Genomic DNA, 24,411 nt, shown 5'->3' on the forward strand with positions numbered 1-24,411 from the left:
GCGTAACATTTGCTAATGTAAAGAAAGTATATGGACTGCATGGGTTAAATAAACATCTAGGGGGGTTTAAACAAACATTAATTAATGAATGCATGTGCAAGTTAGTTTGTTAAAATTACAAATTCATTAATATTGGAGCTTGCAGTATTGGTAGTGTATTATCATTATAAACCAGCTTCTCAGAATGTCATAATAGAGCATTTTTACAGATACATTTGAGTATCTGTAAAAATGCATACATACAAGTAGACAAATGAAGTCTACATTAATCTGAAAAGAGCATTTTTTTCTTATTTTCTACATATAAAAATACAGCCTAAGGGGGCATTTTATAGAAAGATTATCGATGATTGTGTGCTGTGATGGAGCCAAATATAAAACCAAAATTATGTTCTAAAAGAAACATATCCCAAACTGCTTTATTTCTAATCACTTGCCAAAAGAGGTAGTACTGTCATAACTCTTAAAGAGCTAATATCACTTCAACTTCAAGAGTTATATTTATATTAGGTTTGTAATCTAGAGTACCAGTGTAGATTTATTCATTGCTAGAGACTCAAAGCACTTTTGTACATCGCTCTGGACAAGGCCGTCTGCTAAATGTCACAAATGTAAATGTAAATGACTCTGACAAAAAACAAAAGCACCATTTCACCACAATTGTTATCCCTTGAGCTCCTGTTATACATACTATTGTGTAGATTGTTATTATATAAATGATAACAGTTTATGTTGTTTACAACAAAATTAGGAATAAAAAATTGTACGTTATTTAGAATTCTAGAGTCACATCCTAAATCTGTGTCCGGAATTTTAAAGTTGTGTTTTTCATCTTCTCTTCGTAGTGTTTATCAAACTTCTCATTCTCTGCCACAGTGAAGTGTTTCTTCCAGTCGCCAACTTTACCTGGAGGAAGTTTCAGAAAGAGAATACAATCTATTAAATAGCATTTGTCATACAATTTGCAACATAAGAGATTTTCACTTGAGCTAATATATTACATAAACATTATAGCCTACATTCAAACCCTGACATACGACCACTCGACTTACGACATTTTAGAGATACGACAGTCACCTCAGACAAAAAATTTAATAAAAATACAAAATATAAAAAATTAAAATAAAAGCCTACATTCAAAATACATATCTTATTTTTTATTGACTTTATTTGTACTATGTAAAAATGTTTTAATGTGTTTACAGTGCCTTTTTATATCTGTGTCGGAACCCATCATAGAGTAGTCACTCTTCTCGACTTACGACCTGATGGACTTACGACCATTTTTTCGGTCCCTATCTATGTCGTAAGTTGTGGCCTTTTGTAAAATATTGTGTGTGTGTGTGTGTGTGTGTGTGTGTGTGTGTGTGTGTGTGTATATATATACACACAGTATCTTACAAAAGTAAGTACACCGCTCACATTTCAGCAACCATTTTAGTATCTCTTCTCAAGGGACAATACTATAGAAATGACTACTAGTCAGTTTGCAGCTTGTATAGCAGTATAGATTTACTATCCTCTAAAAACTCAACATACAGCCATTATTGTCAAAATAGCTGGCAACAAAAGTGAATACACCCTAAGTGTAAACTATGTCAAAGTGTCAATATGTTGTGTGAGCACCATTGTTATCTAGCACTGCCTTAATCCTCCTGGGCGTGGATCACCTTTCACTCGTCTATAATAACATCACAGAGTTGCTGGATGTCAGACATATGGCGCTTTTCCACCTTCCCCTTGAGGATGCCCCACTGGTGCTCAATAGGTTTCAGGTCTGGAGACACACATGGCCTCTCCATCACCTTTGCTTTCAGCTTCCTTAGCAAGGCATTTGTCATTATGTTGGAAAACTGCTGTTTGGCCGTTTCTGAAGAGAGTGCATCATGTTCCGCTTAAGAATGTCACAGCACATGTTGGAATCCATGTTTCCCTCAATGGATGGCAGCTTCCCAGTACAAGCAGCACTAATGCATCCCCACACCATAATGCTACCACCACCATTCTTGACTGTAGGCAAGACACAATTTTCTTTGTGCTCTGTATGGTCTGATTACTGACAAGCGGAAAATAATAAAATGTATTTAATTTAATGAATTTTTTATTTGTATAGCGCTTTTAACAATGGACATTGTCAATTGTAAGTTTGTATTTATTTATCCAAGTTTCATTTCTATAGTATTGGTTCTTGAGGAGATACATTAAATTGGTTGCTGAAATGTGGGGGGTGTTCTCACATACTATATATATATATATATATATATATATATATATATATATATATAATACAGTATATTAACCTTTGCGCATAAATGGTGAAACGGAAAAATTCATGACTGGAATTGTGGAGTAGTTGGTCATCCTGTTTTGCTTCATGGCATCAAAGTGGACATTTTTTGTAATTCTCTCTCTCTCTTCTGATGATGTAGTTAAACCAAGGAAAGAGCACAGATTCTCCACCTCACGGTCTGTGTTCTAGATAAGAAAGAAACCATATAGGATAATGAAAGCTCCTGGACCCACATCAAAACTCCTCTTGAAGAATACAGTAATTTAACATTCAAACATTAAAAATTGTTCCCCAGGTATAAAGGGTACATCAACCGCAAGAAGAAAAGTATTCACTACCTCCACCATATCCTCAAAAAACATGTAGTGAAGATTGGAGTAGGTCTGCTTCTTCTTCCAGTAACCACGCACATGATCATACCAAGGTCCAAACACATCTGCAAGGTCAAATAAAAAATATAACAGAGATAATGATGACTAGGTATTAAAAAAAAAAAATTACTTTATTTGCATTTCTTTACTATTATTATTTAAGTGTATTTATTTCTGGGTTAAAATTTTAACTCTAATATGGAATACTATTAATTTACTGTTTCTTAATTACATTCTCCAAATAAATGGTATGTTTAACTCCTTTACAAATTTAATTTAGATCTTCAAACAAGTGATTTCTCTTTATAAGAAATCACTAAGGTCTATACTTCTGTCATGAAGCCATTGCCTTTATGCTGTACACAAATTGAATAGGCTCTGTTTTGCATTCAAGCATTTCAATTTATTAAAAATGTCAATTTGTCACAAGTTGTTTCCACATGCAATTGCTATTGTTGCGTCTCTATAAAATATGCTATAAAGTTAAAAGTGTGTGAATAGCCAATTCCAAAACCAAGGCTGGGCTTTCTACTGAATTTTGCAAAGTGGCTATGGGAATGTGCCCCTTCAGTTACAAGAGTACAGACATTATGAGTTCTTCTGTACCAATCTTCATAAACCATCTCTTTATGAAGATCATTTTGTTCAGAATCAACTCCAAGTGTTCCAGTGAAGGAAAATCTTAATGTTGTGTCATAAATGACAATCACAATTGTGTAGCAACCTTTTGGGAAAGGCTTTTATACGTGTTAATGTTAGTAGCCCACAAACATTTGGCCATGTAGTGTAGATAAACTCCTTCAGTCCAGTATTAGGATGAACACTCCTTGTTTTACCTCATTAAAATATTCCAATGATTCCATCTAGCTTAAAAAAAAACCCATATGCATTGTGTTCAGATTTACTTTCAAATATTTAGGCTTAACACTCATATTTTTTAAGCATTGATTGCATTTTAACTACTTATCAATTTAGATATTCAGAAGAGGAGAATAATTAAATAAATTGATATTTTGTGACGTAATTTAGGCGTAACATTTGCTAATGTAAAGAAAGTATATGGACTGCATGGGTTAAATAAACATCTAGGGGGGTTTAAACAAACATTAATTAATGAATGCATGTGCAAGTTAGTTTGTTAAAATTACAAATTCATTAATATTGGAGCTTGCAGTATTGGTAGTGTATTATCATTATAAACCAGCTTCTCAGAATGTCATAATAGAGCATTTTTACAGATACATTTGAGTATCTGTAAAAATGCATACATACAAGTAGACAAATGAAGTCTACATTAATCTGAAAAGAGCATTTTTTTCTTATTTTCTACATATAAAAATACAGCCTAAGGGGGCATTTTATAGAAAGATTATCGATGATTGTGTGCTGTGATGGAGCCAAATATAAAACCAAAATTATGTTCTAAAAGAAACATATCCCAAACTGCTTTATTTCTAATCACTTGCCAAAAGAGGTAGTACTGTCATAACTCTTAAAGAGCTAATATCACTTCAACTTCAAGAGTTATATTTATATTAGGTTTGTAATCTAGAGTACCAGTGTAGATTTATTCATTGCTAGAGACTCAAAGCACTTTTGTACATCGCTCTGGACAAGGCCGTCTGCTAAATGTCACAAATGTAAATGTAAATGACTCTGACAAAAAACAAAAGCACCATTTCACCACAATTGTTATCCCTTGGAGCTCCTGTTATACATACTATTGTGTAGATTGTTATTATATAAATGATAACAGTTTATGTTGTTTACAACAAAATTAGGAATAAAAAATTGTACGTTATTTAGAATTCTAGAGTCACATCCTAAATCTGTGTCCGGAATTTTAAAGTTGTGTTTTCATCTTCTCTTAGTAGTGTTTATCAAACTTCTCATTCTCTGCCACAGTGAAGTGTTTCTTCCAGTCGCCAACTTTACCTGGAGGAAGTTTCAGAAAGAGAATACAATCTATTAAATAGCATTTGTCATACAATTTGCAACATAAGAGATTTTCACTTGAGCTAATATATTACATAAACATTATAGCCTACATTCAAACCCTGACATACGACCACTCGACTTACGACATTTTAGAGATACGACAGTCACCTCAGACAAAAAATTTAATAAAAATACAAAATATAAAAAATTAAAATAAAAGCCTACATTCAAAATACATATCTTATTTTTTATTGACTTTATTTGTACTATGTAAAAATGTTTTAATGTGTTTACAGTGCCTTTTATATCTGTGTCGGAACCCATCATAGAGTAGTCACTCTTCTCGACTTACGACCTGATGGACTTACGACCATTTTTTCGGTCCCTATCTATGTCGTAAGTTGTGGCCTTTTGTAAAATATTGTGTGTGTGTGTGTGTGTGTGTGTGTGTGTGTGTGTGTGTGTGTGTGTGTATATATATACACACAGTATCTTACAAAAGTAAGTACACCGCTCACATTTCAGCAACCATTTTAGTATCTCTTCTCAAGGGACAATACTATAGAAATGACTACTAGTCAGTTTGCAGCTTGTATAGCAGTATAGATTTACTATCCTCTAAAACTCAACATACAGCCATTATTGTCAAAATAGCTGGCAACAAAAGTGAATACACCCTAAGTGTAAACTATGTCAAAGTGTCAATATGTTGTGTGAGCACCATTGTTATCTAGCACTGCCTTAATCCTCCTGGGCGTGGATCACCTTTCACTCGTCTATAATAACATCACAGAGTTGCTGGATGTCAGACATATGGCGCTTTTCCACCTTCCCCTTGAGGATGCCCCACTGGTGCTCAATAGGTTTCAGGTCTGGAGACACACATGGCCTCTCCATCACCTTTGCTTTCAGCTTCCTTAGCAAGGCATTTGTCATTATGTTGGAAAACTGCTGTTTGGCCGTTTCTGAAGAGAGTGCATCATGTTCCGCTTAAGAATGTCACAGCACATGTTGGAATCCATGTTTCCCTCAATGGATGGCAGCTTCCCAGTACAAGCAGCACTAATGCATCCCCACACCATAATGCTACCACCACCATTCTTGACTGTAGGCAAGACACAATTTTCTTTGTGCTCTGTATGGTCTGATTACTGACAAGCGGAAAATAATAAAATGTATTTAATTTAATGAATTTTTTATTTGTATAGCGCTTTTAACAATGGACATTGTCAATTGTAAGTTTGTATTTATTTATCCAAGTTTCATTTCTATAGTATTGGTTCTTGAGGAGATACATTAAATTGGTTGCTGAAATGTGGGGGGTGTTCTCACATACTATATATATATATATATATATATATATATATATATATATATATATATATATATATATATATATATATATATAATACAGTATATTAACCTTTAGCATAAATGGTGAAACGGAAAAATTCATGACTGGAATTGTGGAGTAGTTGGTCATCCTGTTTTGCTTCATGGCATCAAAGTGGACATTTTTTGTAATTCTCTCTCTCTCTTCTGATGATGTAGTTAAACCAAGGAAAGAGCACAGATTCTCCACCTCACGGTCTGTGTTCTAGATAAGAAAGAAACCATATAGGATAATGAAAGCTCCTGGACCCACATCAAAACTCCTCTTGAAGAATACAGTAATTTAACATTCAAACATTAAAAATTGTTCCCCAGGTATAAAGGGTACATCAACCGCAAGAAGAAAAGTATTCACTACCTCCACCATATCCTCAAAAAACATGTAGTGAAGATTGGAGTAGGTCTGCTTCTTCTTCCAGTAACCACGCACATGATCATACCAAGGTCCAAACACATCTGCAAGGTCAAATAAAAAATATAACAGAGATAATGATGACTAGGTATTAAAAAAAAAAAATTACTTTATTTGCATTTCTTTACTATTATTATTTAAGTGTATTTATTTCTGGGTTAAAATTTTAACTCTAATATGGAATACTATTAATTTACTGTTTCTTAATTACATTCTCCAAATAAATGGTATGTTTAACTCCTTTACAAATTTAATTTAGATCTTCAAACAAGTGATTTCTCTTTATAAGAAATCACTAAGGTCTATACTTCTGTCATGAAGCCATTGCCTTTATGCTGTACACAAATTGAATAGGCTCTGTTTAGCATTCAAGCATTTCAATTTATTAAAAATGTCAATTTGTCACAAGTTGTTTCCACATGCAATTGCTATTGTTGCGTCTCTATAAAATATGCTATAAAGTTAAAAGTGTGTGAATAGCCAATTCCAAAACCAAGGCTGGGCTTTCTACTGAATTTTGCAAAGTGGCTATGGGAATGTGCCCCTTCAGTTACAAGAGTACAGACATTATGAGTTCTTCTGTACCAATCTTCATAAACCATCTCTTTATGAAGATCATTTTGTTCAGAATCAACTCCAAGTGTTCCAGTGAAGGAAAATCTTAATGTTGTGTCATAAATGACAATCACAATTGTGTAGCAACCTTTTGGGAAAGGCTTTTATACGTGTTAATGTTAGTAGCCCACAAACATTTGGCCATGTAGTGTAGATAAACTCCTTCAGTCCAGTATTAGGATGAACACTCCTTGTTTTACCTCATTAAAATATTCCAATGATTCCATCTAGCTTAAAAAAAAAGCATGTTAAGTTTTGCTCATTTTCTTACATTAACTGTCTGTTTTCTTTAATAATGTCGGGTTATTCAAGCATCGCTTCCACTATCTTACACAACTGATTAGGCAGCAAATCAAATATTCTAAAAAATATTGCAATATAACAGAATAAATAAAAACTTAATAGTTTTACATGAGCAATTGTTTTAGTTGAGCAAGGTTATAAAGCATACATACTGTCATGTCAGGTATCAATGTGAAGCACTGTTTTTATAATAATTAATATTTGTGTCACTAAGCCCCTTCTCTATTTGATATAGTAACTCTTTCACTTACTCTTTCCATCCATGAACATTTGTAGAAAATTGCTCCAATCTCCTGGGTCAGGTTCTGCATGATTCATGCGGTCAAAGTGGAAATAAGATACGGCATTGTCTTTGGCATTTCGAGCTACATAGATAACCTGAAGAGACACACACTGACATTAGAAAGCTAAACACAATATAATATAAATAAAATATAACAGTTTATTTATATTTATAATTTATTGATGTTTATTTAATTGATTTATATTGTTGTGGAACCTAACTACTAACTAACTACTACTAACTGAGACCAAAGCATTATTTAGAATCTGTTTTTACCAATCAAAGAATTAAATGAAATGTAATACAGTTTATTATTGAAGAAACCACTTTAGCACTTCCATTAACGTAGATGGCATTATGAAGCATGCCATCTATGGCCATGGCCAAAAGTTTTGAGACACAAATTAATCATTGCTTTGCACAAAAAAGGATTTAAAGGCAAAGTCATCAATAACTTTAAAAAGAAAGCTTCAGTTGTTGTGAAGATGGCTTCAGGGTGCCCAAGAAAGTCCAGCAAGGAGGACCATCTCCTAAAGTTAATTCATCTGCAGGATCGGAGGAACACCAGTGCAGAGCTTGCTCAGGAATGGCAGCAGGCAGATGATTCTTCTGCATGCACAGTTAGGTAAAAACCTTTGGAGGATGGCCTGGTGGTAAGAAGGGCAGCAAAGAAGCCACTTCTCTCCAAGGAAACAGACTGATATTTCTGCAAAAGGTACAGCGACTGCTGTGGATTGGGTAAATTCATTTTCTCTGATGTGTCCCCTTTCGATTGTTTGGGGCATCTGGATTTCACTCTGTAAATAGGCCATGACCTGGTGCATCAGATAAAACATATTGTCATGTTAAAATTTAAAATAATGTGGGCATTTTCTGCTGTTTTCCCAGTTGCAGGTTGAACTGCACATCAAACACAGCATAAGAAGTGCTGAATTTTTCTTTCACAGCTGATGCAGCGCTCAGCCTTGTTCATTGTCAATGTCACTTGTCAGTCCTCAATCAGAAAACACTGGACACCAGATCATGTTTGTCTTTATGTTACTGAACTACTGAAATTATTCTAGTTGTAGCCAGAATATTTTAACAACTTAAACATACAAAGTTAATTTGCAGTATTTTGCCAATATCGACTACTTTTTATGTGATTGTTTCCTCTTTGCTTTTCCTGTGTTTCACATTTGTCTTTAGACTACAGTTGGATTTACCAGGTTGTTATTGTGGATTGTACCATAGTCTGATGAAGTACTCAATTCTGATTGGCTGGAAAGATTTATTGAATACAGTTCTGGTCAGTGTGCTCATGGCTGACAATAAATGTGCTGCCTTATAAATAATTGTAATTCAGTACACACAAATATCACACTACTTTATGTCTGCAGAATGGGCTGAATTTTAGAACTGCCTACCTGCATACAAAATAAAGAAAATAAAAGAACTGTTATTTGTATACTTTTAATCAAGTTTTGCACTAAAAACATCAATGGCATCTTTAACCTTCGTACACTATGGTCATTAGCGAGACCTGCAGAACATGCAGCACAAGCTGAGACCCTCTCCCGAATTTCTGTCCCTATGATTGATGATTAAAAGCACCAATTAAAAACCTTAACTGAAAGAGGTCCCAGATACTATACCCTGCAATTCTGTTCCCAGAAGGACTTGGGCACCAGCTGAACAGGTAGATGAGTTTTAATGAGTCGTGGTGTGGTGGGTAAATTGTTTGCTAGTTCAACCCCTGTACAAAGAAGCAAAACAAACTTCAATGAATGAAATGTTTATGCACAGGTGATTTCATTGTTTATAAAGATGAAGATGATTTCAACCTGAATCAGATATGTGTTGTACAAGAGTAAACATTGGTATTAACCTGTACGCAGGGAAGGAATAACAGCCTCTAGGAAAGGCACTCGCAAGTAGATGGGTATTGAGGTCTGACGCTCTGGTGCTGTATTGCCAAAATAAAGCAAGTCTAAGATGTACGAAACCCACGTAGTGCCTGGTGGAGGAGAATTGGAGAGAAAGTGAAAACCTGGTTTACACCTATGTAGAATGTATATATAATAGCTTACACACATGCTAAAGTACTATACTAAAAGCAGAATGTCCCGAAGACCTCTTTTACTGAGCACTTCTTATTAATTTTCCATCTGCTGTCCCTCAGGGGTTGTTTGTTCCCGAAATGTGCACACGTGTTCTTTGTGTAGCCCTTAAAAAGTTTTAGTTACAACAAAACACAAAAATAATAGGGTATAATATTCATTTTGCTATTTGCCCCGTTAAGTTTGAACAATGTTTTCGGTTTCTAGTTACACTCAGAAACTTTCATTTGTTTCATATCATTGTAATTATAAACAGATGTTCACGTCTTTCTGTTCTTTGACCCATGGAATGGCCCAATAATCATATATAGGAGTTATATATAGCACTACTCAATGCATATTACACAGAGAAATCATTTTCTCATAGTTGATCCAGCACACATTATCCAGTTGATTCAAAATATGCATATTATATTTAGAGTCAAACATTCTTGGTCAAATTCCTTAGACAGATACACAGAATACCTGCTTTGGGGTAAGTAGCAACGAGGATGTCGTCTGGTCTTGCCTGAAAGTTTTGAACATTTTCCCAGTCATCAGTGAAGTAATGCACCATAGAAATGCCTTCAAATTCAAACAATTCTGGTCTGGTCATCTGTACCATTAAGTATAAGTGTTACTTGGACAAATATCCTAAACTTAATTTAATCACATATATGTGATTTTTCTTTCCAAAGCATTATTGCAGTTCTGTTTAAACAGCAAATAATTATATTTACAGAAAAATCATTGATGCTTAGTTGGCTAGCTCAACCAAATCTGACTTTTTCAGAATGGTTTTGAAAACATTAAGTGGCTTTCTGTTTTTGATTGATGCATGCAACAGCTTGAAATGGGAAGTCTTCCAAATAACATTATTATTATAACAAAATTTCCCCATAGCTTTCAAAAATATTTTGAGCTTACTCACCGAAGAAAAATCAAATCCTTCCATGATGAAATAATAAATTGCAGTTTTGTCTTTGTCGGTTACTTTCCTTCAAAACTGGAAACCAGAAACTCTCTCTCTCCCTCTCTCTCTCTCTTTTTTCGGACCGAATTGTGTAACCTCCCAAAACCCAGCCCTTTTCCTGCTTTTTTTTTTTTTTACCGCCCCAGGCTCTCACGTGTTGCAATATGCGATTTAAACAAAGTACCCCAATCCAGAGCACACACACAGGCACCAGCATATAATCTCTGCCTCCTAGTGTATTCTCATTCTTCAGTGCTGGTGCAAACACTGTTGAATATTTTGAATCTGCAGATATTTATATTCAAAAAGGATATCAGCTTCTTAGATGCCCTGTAGCGTATTCTTTAATGAGAGGTCATGCTTATGATTTATTCAAGGTCTGAGTAAAAGTGTGAATGCTGTAACTTGGGTGTTGATATACTGTTATTATGTTAATTTGATTAGGCCTAGTGGAACAATAGGAACGCTTATGGTTTGTGATCATTAAAACACACACACAAACACACACACACACACACACACACACACACACACACACACACACACACACACACACACTAATGCTGTGTCATTCCCTGGCACCCGTATTTTAAAGCAGCGTTAGGTATCTAGGAATATTTGTTTTACAATCAAGACTTTGGCCACAGAGTTATATAATGTGACTCCTGTACTTTATATGATGGCTGAGCGGGTACTTTTCCTAGACAGTGAACAGGTGACAGGAAGACATCTGGCTTGACTCTCAAACACATGGGAATGTTTTCACATTTTATAGTCATATTGCATAAAGTTTGCACCTCATAAATATACAAATGATCTGGATCAACATTCACATTTTAAATGCCTTAAACCTCAGTAAAGTATTGTTTTTCATGATTCTGCTAGTTGCAGACTTTAGTCTATACAAAGAACAAGCATATATGTAAATATTAAAACTGAAAGGCATGGAGTGAGAGTGACACAAGGTCACGGTCAGAAGTGCAAAAACAGCTCTTCGTGTAGAGGATTGGTGTATAGCACTGATTGGCTGGTTTACTGGTCCTGAGACAAGTAAAGCTGATTTGTTTTTGACAAGTAAAGCAAATCTGACCAAAGGTTATGGCTGAGTAAGAGTGAAAACGCAAAAATGAACTCACCACAGTCCTATAAACTTTCCCTTTCACTCTTGCAAATACTCTTCTATCACAAATCACTCCTGCCACTCTTCTCCACCCACTCCATCCTGCCTGCACTCTTTTCTTCACTTCTCTAACACACACTCTATTACATTGCACTGTTGACCCCAGGTACTTACATTTATCTTATTCATACAACAGAGCATATATATATATATATACAGTGAGGAAAATAAGTATTTGAACACCCTGCTATTTTGCAAGTTCTCCCACTTAGAAATCATGGAGGGGTCTGAAATTGTCATCGTAGGTGCATGTCCACTGTGAGAGACATAATCTAAAAAAAAAAATCCAGAAATCACAATGTATGATTTTTTTTAACTATTTATTTGTATGATACAGCTGCAAATAAGTATTTGAACACCTGAGAAAGTCAATGTTAATATTTGGTACAGTAGCCTTTGTTTGCAATTACAGAGGTCAAACGTTTCCTGTAGTTTTCACCAGGTTTGCACACACTGCAGGAGGGATTTTGGCCCACCTCCACACAGATCTTCTCTAGATCAGTCAGGTTTCTGGCCTGTCGCTGAGAAACACGGAGTTTGAGCTCCTCCAAAGATTCTCTATTGGGTTTAGGTCTGAGACTGGCTAGGCCACGCCAGAACCTTGATATGCTTCTTACAGAGCCACTCCTTGGTTATCCTGGCTGTGTGCTTCGGGTCATTGTCATGTTGGAAGACCCAGCCTCGACCCATCTTCATTGCTCTAACTGAGGGAAGGAGGTTGTTTCCCAAAATCTCGCAATACATGGCCCCGGTCATCCTCTCCTTAATACAGTGCAGTCACCCTGTCCCATGTGCAGAAAAACACCCCAAAGATGATGCTACCACCCCATGCTTCACAGTAGGGATGGTGTTCTTGGATGGTACTCATCATTCTTCTTCCTCCAAACACGTTTAGTGGAATTCTGACCCAAAAGTTCTATTTTGGTCTCATCTGACCACATGACTTTCTCCCATGACTCCTCTGGATCATCCAAATGGTCATTGGCAAACTTTACACGTGCCTGGACATGTGCTGGTTTAAGCAGGGGAACCTTTCGTGCCATGCATGATTTCAAACCATGACTTCTTAGTGTATTACCAACAGTAACCTTGAAACGGTGGTCCCAGCTCTTTTCAGGTCATTGACCAGCTCCTCCCGTGTAGTTCTGGGATGATTCCTCACCTTCCTTAGGATCATTGAGACCCCACGAGGTGAGATCTTGCATGGAGCCCCAGTCCGAGGGAGATTGACAGTCATGTTTAGCTTCTTCCATTTTCTAATGATTGCTCCAACAGTGGACCTTTTTTCACCAAGCTGCTTGGCAATTTCCCCGTAGCCCTTTCCAGCCTTGTGGAGGTGTACAATTTTGTCTCTAGTGTCTTTGGACAGCTCTTTGGTCTTGGCCATGTTAGTAGTTGGATTCTTACTGATTGTATGGGGTGGACAGGTGTCTTTATGCAGCTAATGACCTCAAACAGGTGCATCTAATTTAGGATAATAAATGTAGTGGAGGTGGACATTTTAAAGGCAGACTAACAGGTCTTTGAGGGTCAGAATTCTAGCTGATAGACAGGTGTTCAAATACTTATTTGCAGCTGTATCATACAAATAAATAGTTTAAAAATAATATATTGTGATTTCTGGATTTTTTTTTTAGATTACATGCACCTACGATGACAATTTCAGACCCCTCCATGATTTCTAAGTGGGAGAACTTGCAAAATAGCAGGGTGTTCAAATACTTATTTTCCTCACTGTGTATATATAAAATACTGTATATGCTCTGTTCTATATACATATATATATATATATATATATATATATATATATATATATATATATATATATATATATATATATATATATATATATATATGACCTGTGGTTGTAAAAGAAGAGATCATGTGCTTCTTTTGAATAAAGTTTTATCACTCTGAATAAATCTACCCATTGGCCTCATGCCTTCAATATTGCCAGTCATGATTATTTACCTTAGCGTGATCTCTGTGTATGTGCCCTTAGGTAACTTCTACTCTGCTGCTGTCTAACATTTGTACAACCTTCTTTAAATGTTAATGGATACACATTTTAATTCTACTTTGTTTGCTTGGTGTAACAAAATGAACTTTTACATAGGAATATACAGCTTTAACAGAAATAGTTATCATACAGAGATCATTAAGCATGATTTTAGTGTGACATTTTTAATTCCTGCACTTCACTGCAAGTGAATGTAGAGGATTGTACTTTGCGAAGAAAAAATAAAACAAAAACTAACCTTACTTCTTAAACCTCACTCATTTATTAGATGTTGCATTCTTTGGATGATTTATCTGAGTGCATGCTTTTTTTTTTCTTTTTTGTTTTTATTAATGTGATTTTTTTTGTGAATTTCCATGTGCTAGTTTTCTGTTGGTCTTTTCTATATCATTGTCATGGACATTGCGCCTGTTCTGTGTACTTTTACTGTGAATGCATGGAATTGCAAGTTTTTATATGTATGTTTTTATATATAAATGTATATATAGGCTTTTATTAGTTTATAATATTGTAACATTTGTGTAAATTTTTGTTGAACTAACATTTCCTTTTAGATTTAGAAAACTAAAGGACATTTCACAGGAACTTGCTACACTCAAATATATTTAACCAATAGATTTATTTGACAGTACTGTGAAATAAACAAAAAATTATTTTCATAATATTGCATAAAGTATGTGCTGCATTAAACATTAGATGTGAACATGGTTACTCTTGAATAACTTTCTATTAACATACACATAGGACTCTTAATGTACTAAATCACTGTGCGGAACTGTAAAGTTGTGTTCTTCATTTTCTGCTTGTAGTGTTCATCAAACTGCTCATTTTGGGCCACAGTGAAATGAGTCTTCCAGTCACCAACTTTACCTGAAGAATCAAGTATAGAGGGAAAAAGTAGAAACAAGAAATTGGATAAAATCAATATGGACAAAAAAAAGACCTAAAAAAAGTACAGAATAAATAATATAAAATAAACAATATTTTATAATTAACGTGAATTTTTTTTCACAAATAGTTTGAAAATAAAGATTAGATAAGTATTCAGATCTTCAGTTTAGTGCATCATTTTTGCTTTGATTATATTGAGAGAAACATTTTGGACTAAACTTTAAGTTGTCTGGCTAAAATGACCATACAGTGAAGCACGGTGGTGGCAGCATCGTGATATGGGGTGCTTCTCAGGACCAAGACAGACTGGACAGAATTGATGGGTGTACATTTTACACCAAAAGGCAGAGAGTTCCTTGAACAAAACTGCTCCAGACTTCAGACTGGGGCAAAGGTTCAAAACAGTGACTCAAAGCATACAGCCAAGACCAAGCTAAAGAGGTTTCAGGACAAGTAAACCAGTCAAAACCTAGATTTGAACAACACAGGAAACACCCTGGCGAGACCTGAAAATGGTTGTTCACAGACACTCCTGTCTAACTAAGCCACTAATTAACTAATTAACTAATCAAATCTAACTGAATGTGACAGGATCTGTTAAAAACAAAGGGAGATACTGCCCAAAAGCAAAGCTCACAATTACTTACCTAAGAAGATTTAATTGTAAGGGGATAAAGCTGCTTTTTTCTTGTAACCTGTACATTAGAGAACAATGAAATTCTTTCTTCACATATCCCAGCAATGGTAGGAATCTGGGGTCAGAACACAGGGCTAGTCATTATACAACTCTCCTGAAGAACAGAGGGAGTGTAGACCCAAGAGTGTCAGCTTGGTAATACAGGAGCTTGAACCCCTGACACCTTCCAAGCCTTAATCACTGAGCTGCAACTTGCTGTATTTGTTACCAGTTTTGTTTCTACCAAGAACTGAATTGAGTCTGAATACTTATCATATTGTTTAAAAAATTAAAACTTGCAACCAATATAATAAGATTCTTAGCCCAGCTCAAGAGCAAAAAAACCTTATGTTATTTAAGTCTATGCCAGTTATTACTTGGCGTTAATATGGACAGAGTTTGTACTAAGATCAATGTTATATTAACCTTTGCGCATGAATGGTGAGATCTTAAAATCCATGACTGGGACTGTAGAGTAGTTGGTCATTTTGTTTCCCTTCATGACATCGAAGTGAGTCGATTTTGTTATCTTCTCCCTCTCTTCTATTGGTGTAGATAAACCAAGAAAGGAGCACAAGCGCTCTACCTCAAGCCCTGTATCCTGAAGAAAGAAAGAAAGAAAGAAAGAAAGAAAGAAAGAAAGAAAGAAAGAAAGAAAGAAAGAAAGAAAGAAAGAAAGAAAGAAAGAAAGAAAGAGGCAGTTAGACAGAACTTTGGGGGAAAATGCTAAGATGTTTTTTTGTTGTCATGTTGAATAAAGAATTAGAAGGTATGGAAGAGGAAGCATGTTCTCCAAATGAATACAGACACAGAGTTTTAGTGGAAACATTAATTAGTTTAAATACTATGAATCCTTTAACTATCAATCCTTTATACTATAAATACTTTAACATTCAATTCTTCTTTTTCTATAGAAACATGTCTAAGATACTTGTACAGTTTACTTAATGAATATGGTAGCATTTTTTCTTTCCTTTTTATATGATATTATACTATGATATGATATGATATGATATGATATGATATGATATGATATGATATGATACTTTTCTTACCTCCACCATATCCTCAAAGAACATGTAGTGAAGATTGGAGTATGTCTGCTTCTTCTCCCAGTAGCCACACACATGATCATACCAAGGTCCAAACACCTCTACATGGTCAAATGGGAGATGATGTTCCATTTATGTATCTATTAAATATATTTTTGAATGAATAAAAAATGCACCCACTCTTTCCATCCATAAACATTTGAAGAAAGTTATTCCAGTCCACTGGTTCAGGCTGACCCATGTTCATGCGCTCAAAGTGGTAATACGACACAGCATTGTCTTTAGCATTGCGAGCAACATAAACAACCTGAAGGAAAACAGTAATAAAAAGAACAATCATTAAAAAGAATTAGAGAATTTACATGTTAAATGTCAGTTAAAAGTTCGGCTTTTAATAACAACTTTATTCAAAGGCCTTGTTTATGGAGGAAATCGACACTAAAAAGAAAAGATATATTATTTTAAATAGTTTATAAAGATTCTGACGGTTCCTTTGTGACTACAGTTAAAAAAAACTTAAACCAAATTAATCTTCAGTTTTGTAAGATTTTTCTCTAGTATGTGGAACCACTGGTGTTTAATTATTCTGTAAATATAATATTGTAAATTGTCTTTTTTTGTTTTGTTTTATTTATGATTGTTGGTCTGTTTATTTAACTCACTGTATTGTGTGTGTGTCCTTAATAAAGAAATAAATTAAATATGTTTTACTATTATATTTAATGTAAACTGATTATATTTATTTATTATTTCATGCATAAATATACAGATTAATACAAAATTAAAAGAATCATCTAATGTTTACTTGCATGTCATGGAATTACTATTCAATCTGTGTTTGTGGTAAGATGGAAATATTCTAACTACTAGATCAAGCCGTATCTCTTCTTCAATCAGTCTTAGCGCTGGCTTGTTGCCTTTAGTATTGTCATGCATGTTTATTTATCTTGGCCTGATCTCTCTGTAGATATCCTCAGATCACTCCTACTGCTACTGTTTCTTTAATATTTGTACTACTTGGAAAATCTTGGAACGTTAAGCAGGCGTTTTCAGTCATTGTGTTTGATTGTCTGGTGAATCTAAACAAAGATTTGGTTAAACATTAAAGGATTTAAACATGGCATAAACTGTACCTTGCAGTTCTGTTCCCAGAAGGACTTGGGCACCAACTGAACAGGTAGATGAGTTTTAATGAGTCTTGGTTTAGTTGGTAATTTTTCTGCCAGAGCAACCCCTGTGTGGAAGTATCATTGCTGCTTATGATTGTTTAAACAAGTACTCCATATTATATATTATACACTGTATGTGTTCATTATAACTGTGCATATCAACCTGATGGTATTCCAGGGAAGTGCGACTCAATGAAAGGCACTCTCATGTAGATGGGCACTGAGGTCTGACGCTCAGGTGCTGTGTTGCCAAAATAGAGAAGGTCCAAGATATATGACGCCCAGGTAGTCCCTGTAGGGAAAGAAAAAGATGTATAAGAGACAAAGGGTCATAGTAGCATAGTAAAAAAAAAAAAGCATCATCATGTTCTCTGTGTGTCTGATTACATTCAATTTATCTAGCAATATAAAAATAAGAAAACATTAAATAGAAATGTGAATTTTAACGCTTTATTCATCTAAACCCAGATATATTTTTAATCATCTGCCCAAGAGAAATTGCTGAGACACATTTGATCAAAGTGTCTCTGCAGAGGCTTGGCTTGACTAGCTAGCAGTCTACAAGAATATGAGCATGATGGCGTTAATGGCATGTGGATTTTGAACTTTGGAGCCTGTTCAGTTTCAACAGAGTGTAGAGATGAGTATTTGTGAGAACTTGGTCTTTACTGACAGAGTAAACCACCGCTGCAAGTCACACTGTAATCTTGATTATAAATATTGCAATGAAAGTCAGGGTGGACTTGTACTGTCTGAGAGAATCTACCTTATCAAAATGGCATTGATAGACTTTAGGGAGCATTGTTTATGTCAACTGGTTAATGTTAAATTATTTGATTAGGCATAAGGAAATCTTTTTTTTTTGCACTGTTTTTGGGAAAAGAAATACCAAAATCTTCACTAGATAGGGTTATGTTGGTTGTGTTGAATCTCTCACTTAAGCTCTCTTCTTCAACTATAATGAATGGTGGTGTGAATTGCATTGTAATGTATATTGGATGGTGCTGTCAATCACTCTCTATGTTCAAAGATGATGAATATATTTTTATGCAAATGGCCCTTTTTCCTTGGCCCCAGGATAAATGGTGGAACATCTCCATATAACTACAGAACACAGCTAATAATTACAACAGTTAAACTTTTTGCTAGGTGGTTGGAAATCTCAACTCAGGAGGAAGCCTTATAATTCCTGGATGGTCATGGCACAGGAAATTGAGGAAATTATTATATAATGGTCTGCAAACACAAGCCCAGTTAGCATTCTTAGACATGCAATTCCTCTCAGATTACCTGCTTTTGGGTAAGTAGCAATAAGGATGTCATCTGGTCTTGCCTGGAAATTCTGAACATTCTCCCAGTTGTCAGTGAAAAAATGAACCATAGAAATTCCTTCAAATTCAATCAATTCTGGCCGTTTGATTGAGTTGAGCTGCAATATTAAACACAGGTGATAATTCACACATTACTTCAGTTTATCAAAATAAAATCAACTCCCCCTCCAAGCACTATCAACATGTTACTTGACTTAAAACATGTTAAACACAAGGGTTGTTAAAATGTGACAGGATGTAGAATTACCCAGATAAAGAGTACAAACTGCATTGTGTCATAAAAGCAAATACAAACTGCTCTGAAAAGAATGAACAGTTACTGAAGATATATCTAATTTCTGTTTGCATATATAAAAAGACTGCAAAAAACAGGCAAGAGAGAATATAAATATTGGCAGGTACAGATGTAACAACAGCAGCAATTGTTTTTATGTTGTTATGATAAGTATATTATACACTTATCACCAAAATCCAGTATACAGTACACTACTCAAATGTTTAGGAATATCAGAAAAATACAGTATATGCCGGTGACTTACAGAAGAAAAATCAATTCCTTCCATGATGAACCAAGTTGAAAAAAAAAAAACTTCTTCCTATTGCAGATTTACAGACTTATTCTCCTCTTATATGTATCACAGCAGAGTGTTCACTCCTTTTTTTTCTTTCCCTTCCTCCTACGACTTTGGCTCCTCCTGACACAGTCAAGTTCCACCCTCCATGAAGTTCCCACAGGCTGTCCAAATGACACACTTTCAGACAACTATCTAAACTCTGCATTCTGTAAATTTCCTCGAATGCAAATTCAGATTTCCTGATCAATTAATCCAGGGTGGCTTGCAGCTGAGGGTTAGTTCTTTGCTTACAACCTTAAGTTTAATAGTCCAAGGCTTTAAATTTACAACGGGGCACTAAATTACACATGTCCATGCCTGCCAAACTGATATGGCATCTTTTCAAACCACACAGATATACATTAATCCCTGTTACTGGCTGGAACCTAATCCCTGCGATTGGCGAAAATCCACTAAGTGGCAACGTAATATATATAGAGTACAGTATACAGAATATCTGTGTATTTTAAGACTTTATAAACCATCCTGACACTGTTTAAACCTTTCCTCTGCTCCTAAACACATTCAATATTCTTTAACATACGTCATTTTAACATAAACAATTATATATACAGAATGTACTTACCAGTGGATATTTTTAATATTTTTAAAATGTTTATTTTTTTTCTATCTATATACTGTACACATTTTTGGCTGGAAATATACAAAACCTTCATGCTTCTGTCAATTTTCATACTTCATTCTTTACACATGTTTTTTGCAGCTGTGGCCATTACAGCTGTACAGTGTGTAATAGGAGATTCCACTGCGAATGTGAACTTTTTGAACTTGTCACATGACTTGTCCACAGCAGCTTGTTTTAGAGTCCGCCCTTGTAGTTGTGAAATTCCTGGCATATTGTCTCTGTTTGGGTTTCCTGCTTTTTGTCACGTGAGCCAATTCATGCTGAGTTTTGTCACGAAACTGTCACGAAACTGCACCAAAGTCACATTTCTTCTAGCCCTCAAAAAGAATATCCATTACAGCAGTTCAGATAGATTACAGCATACTGAGGTATTTCTTTTTTTTTATGTCTTAAGAAGAGCAAACGTTTTTCTGGCACAATATACAGAGTATAGAGGTTGATTAGCTTACACATAAAAGGAAAGGTGTTCATGTGAGCTGTGTGCGTGAGAGTGAATGGAGGTGCTGCAGGGGAATGTGCGTGACAATGCCTTGCCGATAAGAACAAATTCTTTCCTCTAGTCTCACGCAAGCAAAAATGAATAAGCAAAAGACGTTAAAGTAAATTATGACTTAACAATGTTTATTTAACTAATGACTTCCCTCCCACTCTCTCTCTCTCTCTCTCTCTCTCTCTCACTAGCTCTCTCTTTCTCTTTTCTCTCTAGATATGCACAGTGGTGGCAAGTGCAGAGTGTAAAGAGTACCTGAAAATCATAGTATTGATACCTTATTGCAAACGTTAAGTCACCCATTCAAATAGTTATTGATGAGTAAAAGTCTTAGACTGATTTGAACAGTACTGACTTATATTAAATGTAAGCTCAAGGATACACTCATCTTCAACACCAAGACACGTGCTATTACAAAAAGCCAAAAACAGTTGATTGGTGAGGTTTTATTTCCAAAAATACAACTCAAATTTTCCACCTTAACACTGCCTTAACCAACATCAACAAAACGGCTTTATTAACATGCTAAAATAAATCAAACGCCAAAAAAATCGGTCAAAGGAAAAAAGACAAAATAGTAAAGCAAGTATTTAAAAAGGTATAAAATTACAGTATTATGAAATGAAGTAGAAGTACCATTAGTATTCAATGGACAGATAAAATTTTAAACATAAACTGCTGTGCAAAAGGTAATTGGTAAAAGTAATTGTCAATTTAAGTATTGTCGAGTAAAAAATACATATATTGAATCATAAATGTAGTTGAGCAGAGAGTACATTTGCTTTGATCTTTGGTACTCAGTAAAACATTGCCTCAAATACTTTACACTACTGGACAGCTGTGTATATTAAAAAGTTAATACTCTTTTGTATATGACTTTTTTAAAGTCTATCTATTAAGTAGATACATACATTTTTTAAGCTTCTTGCTTGTTCCTTATTTAGTAAGTCAACTGCAAAATGTGAGTAAAATTTAATTATGTTAAATTAAGTTAAGTTGAAAAGTTTAATTAGTTGAACTAGTTTAAAATTGTTTTGTAGGATCATCACTGCAACTGATTCCCGAATGGCATCACTCATGGAATCTGACATGAGCTTGCAAGTAAAAGTCGACTAGCCAGCACCCAAAGCGAACCATTTCAGAATCACCCGATTTACATTACTTTCCGTTTTACATTTTGGTGGGTGCAGACAGCACACCTCTAAAACATTTTCCCGTCACACCAATACTTTCACAAACTCTGGAATTGAAGCTCTAAAAAAGTGTTTCTGAGGAAAAAACTTTCAAACATCTGACGTCATTCTTTAGATTAAGTTGCTGCACTACGAGCACATGCAGAGTGTCACTGTTGTAGCTTGTTACAGATTGAAGCAGTTGAGAGTGTTGCAACAGATCCCATGCTGCAACAGATTTCATCTCTCCCATATAAATCACAATCTAAAGTTTAAATATTTAATACATAAGCAAAGCGGACAGCCACAGCAAGATCCTTTCTAATAAAAAGAATGATAAGTGGCATTAAGAGCAGTGAAATATGCATTATATATTATATAATATGTATCTATACATTAATTGTTTGGTTTATAAATAACTAGATTTAAAAAATATATTTTACACCATCTCCAATCTAGCAATCAAATCCTAAATCCTTCTTGCCATCTTTTTTAGTTTAAATACTGGATAATATTATTATATAGTTATCCTATGCTAATTTACTTACCTAATAGTCTTAGTCACTGGTTTGGTGATGCAGGAGTATTTGTAATGCCATTTTCCCCTCTGACTTTTACCCAAACTAAAAGAGAGAGAATCATGCAAGGAAATCTAGTCTGAAAATCACTCTGAACAATACTAACACATAACCAGTTTAAATGCTACCAAAAAGATCCAAAAACTAGTAGCACTTCATTGTAACTGCTGTTGTTCAGTCAGTTTGCCTACAAGCCACCAACAACAGATTTAATATCAGTCTACCAAATGATAGCTTTTCTTGTTTACAACATTGTTTTCAACTCAAAAGGAAGCCATCTCACAAACATCCCCTTAATCTCTGCTTTATTTCTCTCCCTTCTGGTCACGTATTTACAGGAAATCCCTAAAAAGGAGACAAATCTTTATTTAGAGCATGAAGGTCTCATGAGAGCATATGCCTAAACTGTGCTTATGTTTACACCTATCAATGACTTTATCACCAAATGATCGGAGAGTCAGAGAGACATCTGGGCACCAGCAGCTGATCTAACAAAATGCTAAATAAAGTGTGTCACTGTAAGTGGATCTTAGGATCTCAAGCACAAATCCACATACAGAAAGGATTAATCCAGATTAATGTAATGCATCTTATTTTTCCAATTATTTTCAAACATGGCATAATCAAGTAAGCAGTTTGGTTCCCACTTGAGCATGCTCAGGACATTACACTTTTTCTCTAGTGAACAAAATGAAAATATACAGTGTATATACTTTTTTTTAAAATAAGGGCATTTTATTTACAGTTTCGAATTGTATACATTGATGATATATCTACATAACTGAACTGAATTTTTGTTAGTGATCAGTTGTGGACTGTAATGAAGAAAATGTAATTAATTTCTCATGATCATTTGAATCGATACCAATCTGTGTTCAACTAATTAATATAATTCTATTAATAGATTATTGTGCTAAGAGTCTTTTCACATAAACTGAGTTTATTAGGCAAGAATCTTGTGACAAAAATTATAATAGGATATTATAGCCACAATGAAGTACTTTGGATACTTAAATCACCTTCTCCAGATCACCATCACTGCACCCCCAACATCGTTTATCTGTAATAAATGGACATTCGGTGCAACCCAGATGAGGATGGGTTCCCTCTTGAATCTGGTTCCTCTCAAGGTTTCTTCCTTATGCCATCTTTGGGAGTTTTTCCTTACACATTCATGGACAAAAGTACACTTATAAAGAACATATTCATTTTTATCACCATATTATCTGTGTAAAGCTGCTTTGAGACAATGTCGATTGGTTAAAGTGCTATATAAATAAAAATAAATTTAATTGAATTAAAATTGAACTTAAATACATTTAAAGACAAATACTTTTTTACTACTAATTCTTTTTTTTCCTCAAGTAAAAGTTTAAAGGAAGTAATTTACCGACTATATTTCTACATAACTACAAAGTACATGGTTTGCATACTTCGTCCACCACAGTTATTAGTAAAAAATAATAACAGCAGTTCAGTTTTATTTTGGGATTGTTTACATTGCTGTACATAACTGTACATAATGGACACACATGTACATAACTGAACTCTAAAAACAAACTTGATTTAATTAGATGTAATTAATAATTTTTAAATATACTAGGGAAAAAACACATTAATGCTGCTAGAATTCCTTTTGCATGCAGAGCATATGTAGACAAAACAATCGTGACTAAACTACCACAGTGAAGTGATTCTTCCAGTGTCAGAATTTGCTGCTCTGAATTTCCTTTTTTAGGGAAAATAAATATGGAGGCTGGGAGTTATGTTTCATGTTTGAACTCATTGCCACAACCCTTCCTCTGATTCTCTGGCCATTTTAACCACCCATATTGCTCTCAGCAGGAATGCAGGAAGAGTGTATGCCTCCCTACCCTATTGATAAGTACGACTGAAACCAGATCACTTTATAGCACTTAATTATAAAATTCACTCCT

The 24,411-nt window shown here is 34.8% G+C and overlaps 2 protein-coding genes across 5 annotated transcripts; both read right to left on the reverse strand.

Moving 5' to 3' along the window:
* Nucleotides 1–675: 675 nt before the first annotated feature.
* LOC124399812 (cytosolic sulfotransferase 3-like) lies at nucleotides 676–10,755 on the reverse strand. Of its 3 annotated transcripts, none has more exons than XM_046871015.1 (9): nucleotides 10,614–10,755; nucleotides 10,169–10,298; nucleotides 9,472–9,600; nucleotides 9,239–9,339; nucleotides 7,573–7,699; nucleotides 6,350–6,447; nucleotides 6,023–6,196; nucleotides 2,629–2,726; nucleotides 2,302–2,475 (listed from the first exon to the last, which is right to left on the reverse strand). In XM_046871015.1, exons 1-9 carry the CDS (start codon nucleotides 10,635–10,637, stop codon nucleotides 2,430–2,432), a joined length of 927 nt encoding a protein of 308 aa, XP_046726971.1. In that variant the 5' UTR covers nucleotides 10,638–10,755; the 3' UTR covers nucleotides 2,302–2,429. The 3 variants fall into 3 exon arrangements, with proteins under 3 accessions (XP_046726973.1, XP_046726971.1, XP_046726972.1); XM_046871016.1 differs by having other exon boundaries at nucleotides 10,169–10,211; nucleotides 10,614–10,746; XM_046871017.1 differs by lacking the exons at nucleotides 2,629–2,726; nucleotides 6,023–6,196; nucleotides 10,614–10,755 and adding an exon at nucleotides 676–906 and having other exon boundaries at nucleotides 2,301–2,475; nucleotides 10,169–10,307.
* Nucleotides 10,756–14,455: 3,700 nt separating this feature from the next.
* LOC124399813 (cytosolic sulfotransferase 3-like) lies at nucleotides 14,456–22,729 on the reverse strand. Of its 2 annotated transcripts, none has more exons than XM_046871019.1 (8): nucleotides 22,445–22,729; nucleotides 18,934–19,072; nucleotides 17,807–17,935; nucleotides 17,608–17,708; nucleotides 16,655–16,781; nucleotides 16,478–16,575; nucleotides 15,849–16,023; nucleotides 14,456–14,725 (listed from the first exon to the last, which is right to left on the reverse strand). In XM_046871019.1, exons 2-8 carry the CDS (start codon nucleotides 19,022–19,024, stop codon nucleotides 14,613–14,615), a joined length of 834 nt encoding a protein of 277 aa, XP_046726975.1. In that variant the 5' UTR covers nucleotides 19,025–19,072; nucleotides 22,445–22,729; the 3' UTR covers nucleotides 14,456–14,612. The 2 variants fall into 2 exon arrangements, with proteins under 2 accessions (XP_046726975.1, XP_046726974.1); XM_046871018.1 differs by lacking the exon at nucleotides 22,445–22,729 and adding an exon at nucleotides 19,514–19,708.
* Between the last annotated feature and the right edge of the window lie 1,682 nt (nucleotides 22,730–24,411).

This window comes from Silurus meridionalis, chromosome 17 (assembly GCF_014805685.1).
Source record: "Silurus meridionalis isolate SWU-2019-XX chromosome 17, ASM1480568v1, whole genome shotgun sequence".
In the NCBI taxonomy this organism is placed as follows: Eukaryota; Metazoa; Chordata; class Actinopteri; order Siluriformes; family Siluridae; genus Silurus; species Silurus meridionalis.

Bases quoted from the DNA above. Each gene is read 5' to 3' on its own strand.
- LOC124399812 (XM_046871015.1), bottom strand. From the start codon at position 10,637: ATGGAAGGATTTGATTTTTCTTCG. The intron at 10,299-10,613 runs GTGAGTAAGCTC...TTAATGGTACAG, and splicing joins AAGGATTTGATTTTTCTTCG to ATGACCAGACCAGAATTGTT. The intron at 9,340-9,471 runs GTTAATACCAAT...TTCTTTGTACAG, and splicing joins TATTCCTTCCCTGCGTACAG to GGGTTGAACTAGCAAACAAT.
- LOC124399813 (XM_046871018.1), bottom strand. From the start codon at position 19,537: ATGGAAGGAATTGATTTTTCTTCT. The intron at 19,073-19,513 runs GTAAGTCACCGG...TTAATATTGCAG, and splicing joins AAGGAATTGATTTTTCTTCT to CTCAACTCAATCAAACGGCC. The intron at 17,709-17,806 runs GTTGATATGCAC...ACTTCCACACAG, and splicing joins CTTCCCTGGAATACCATCAG to GGGTTGCTCTGGCAGAAAAA.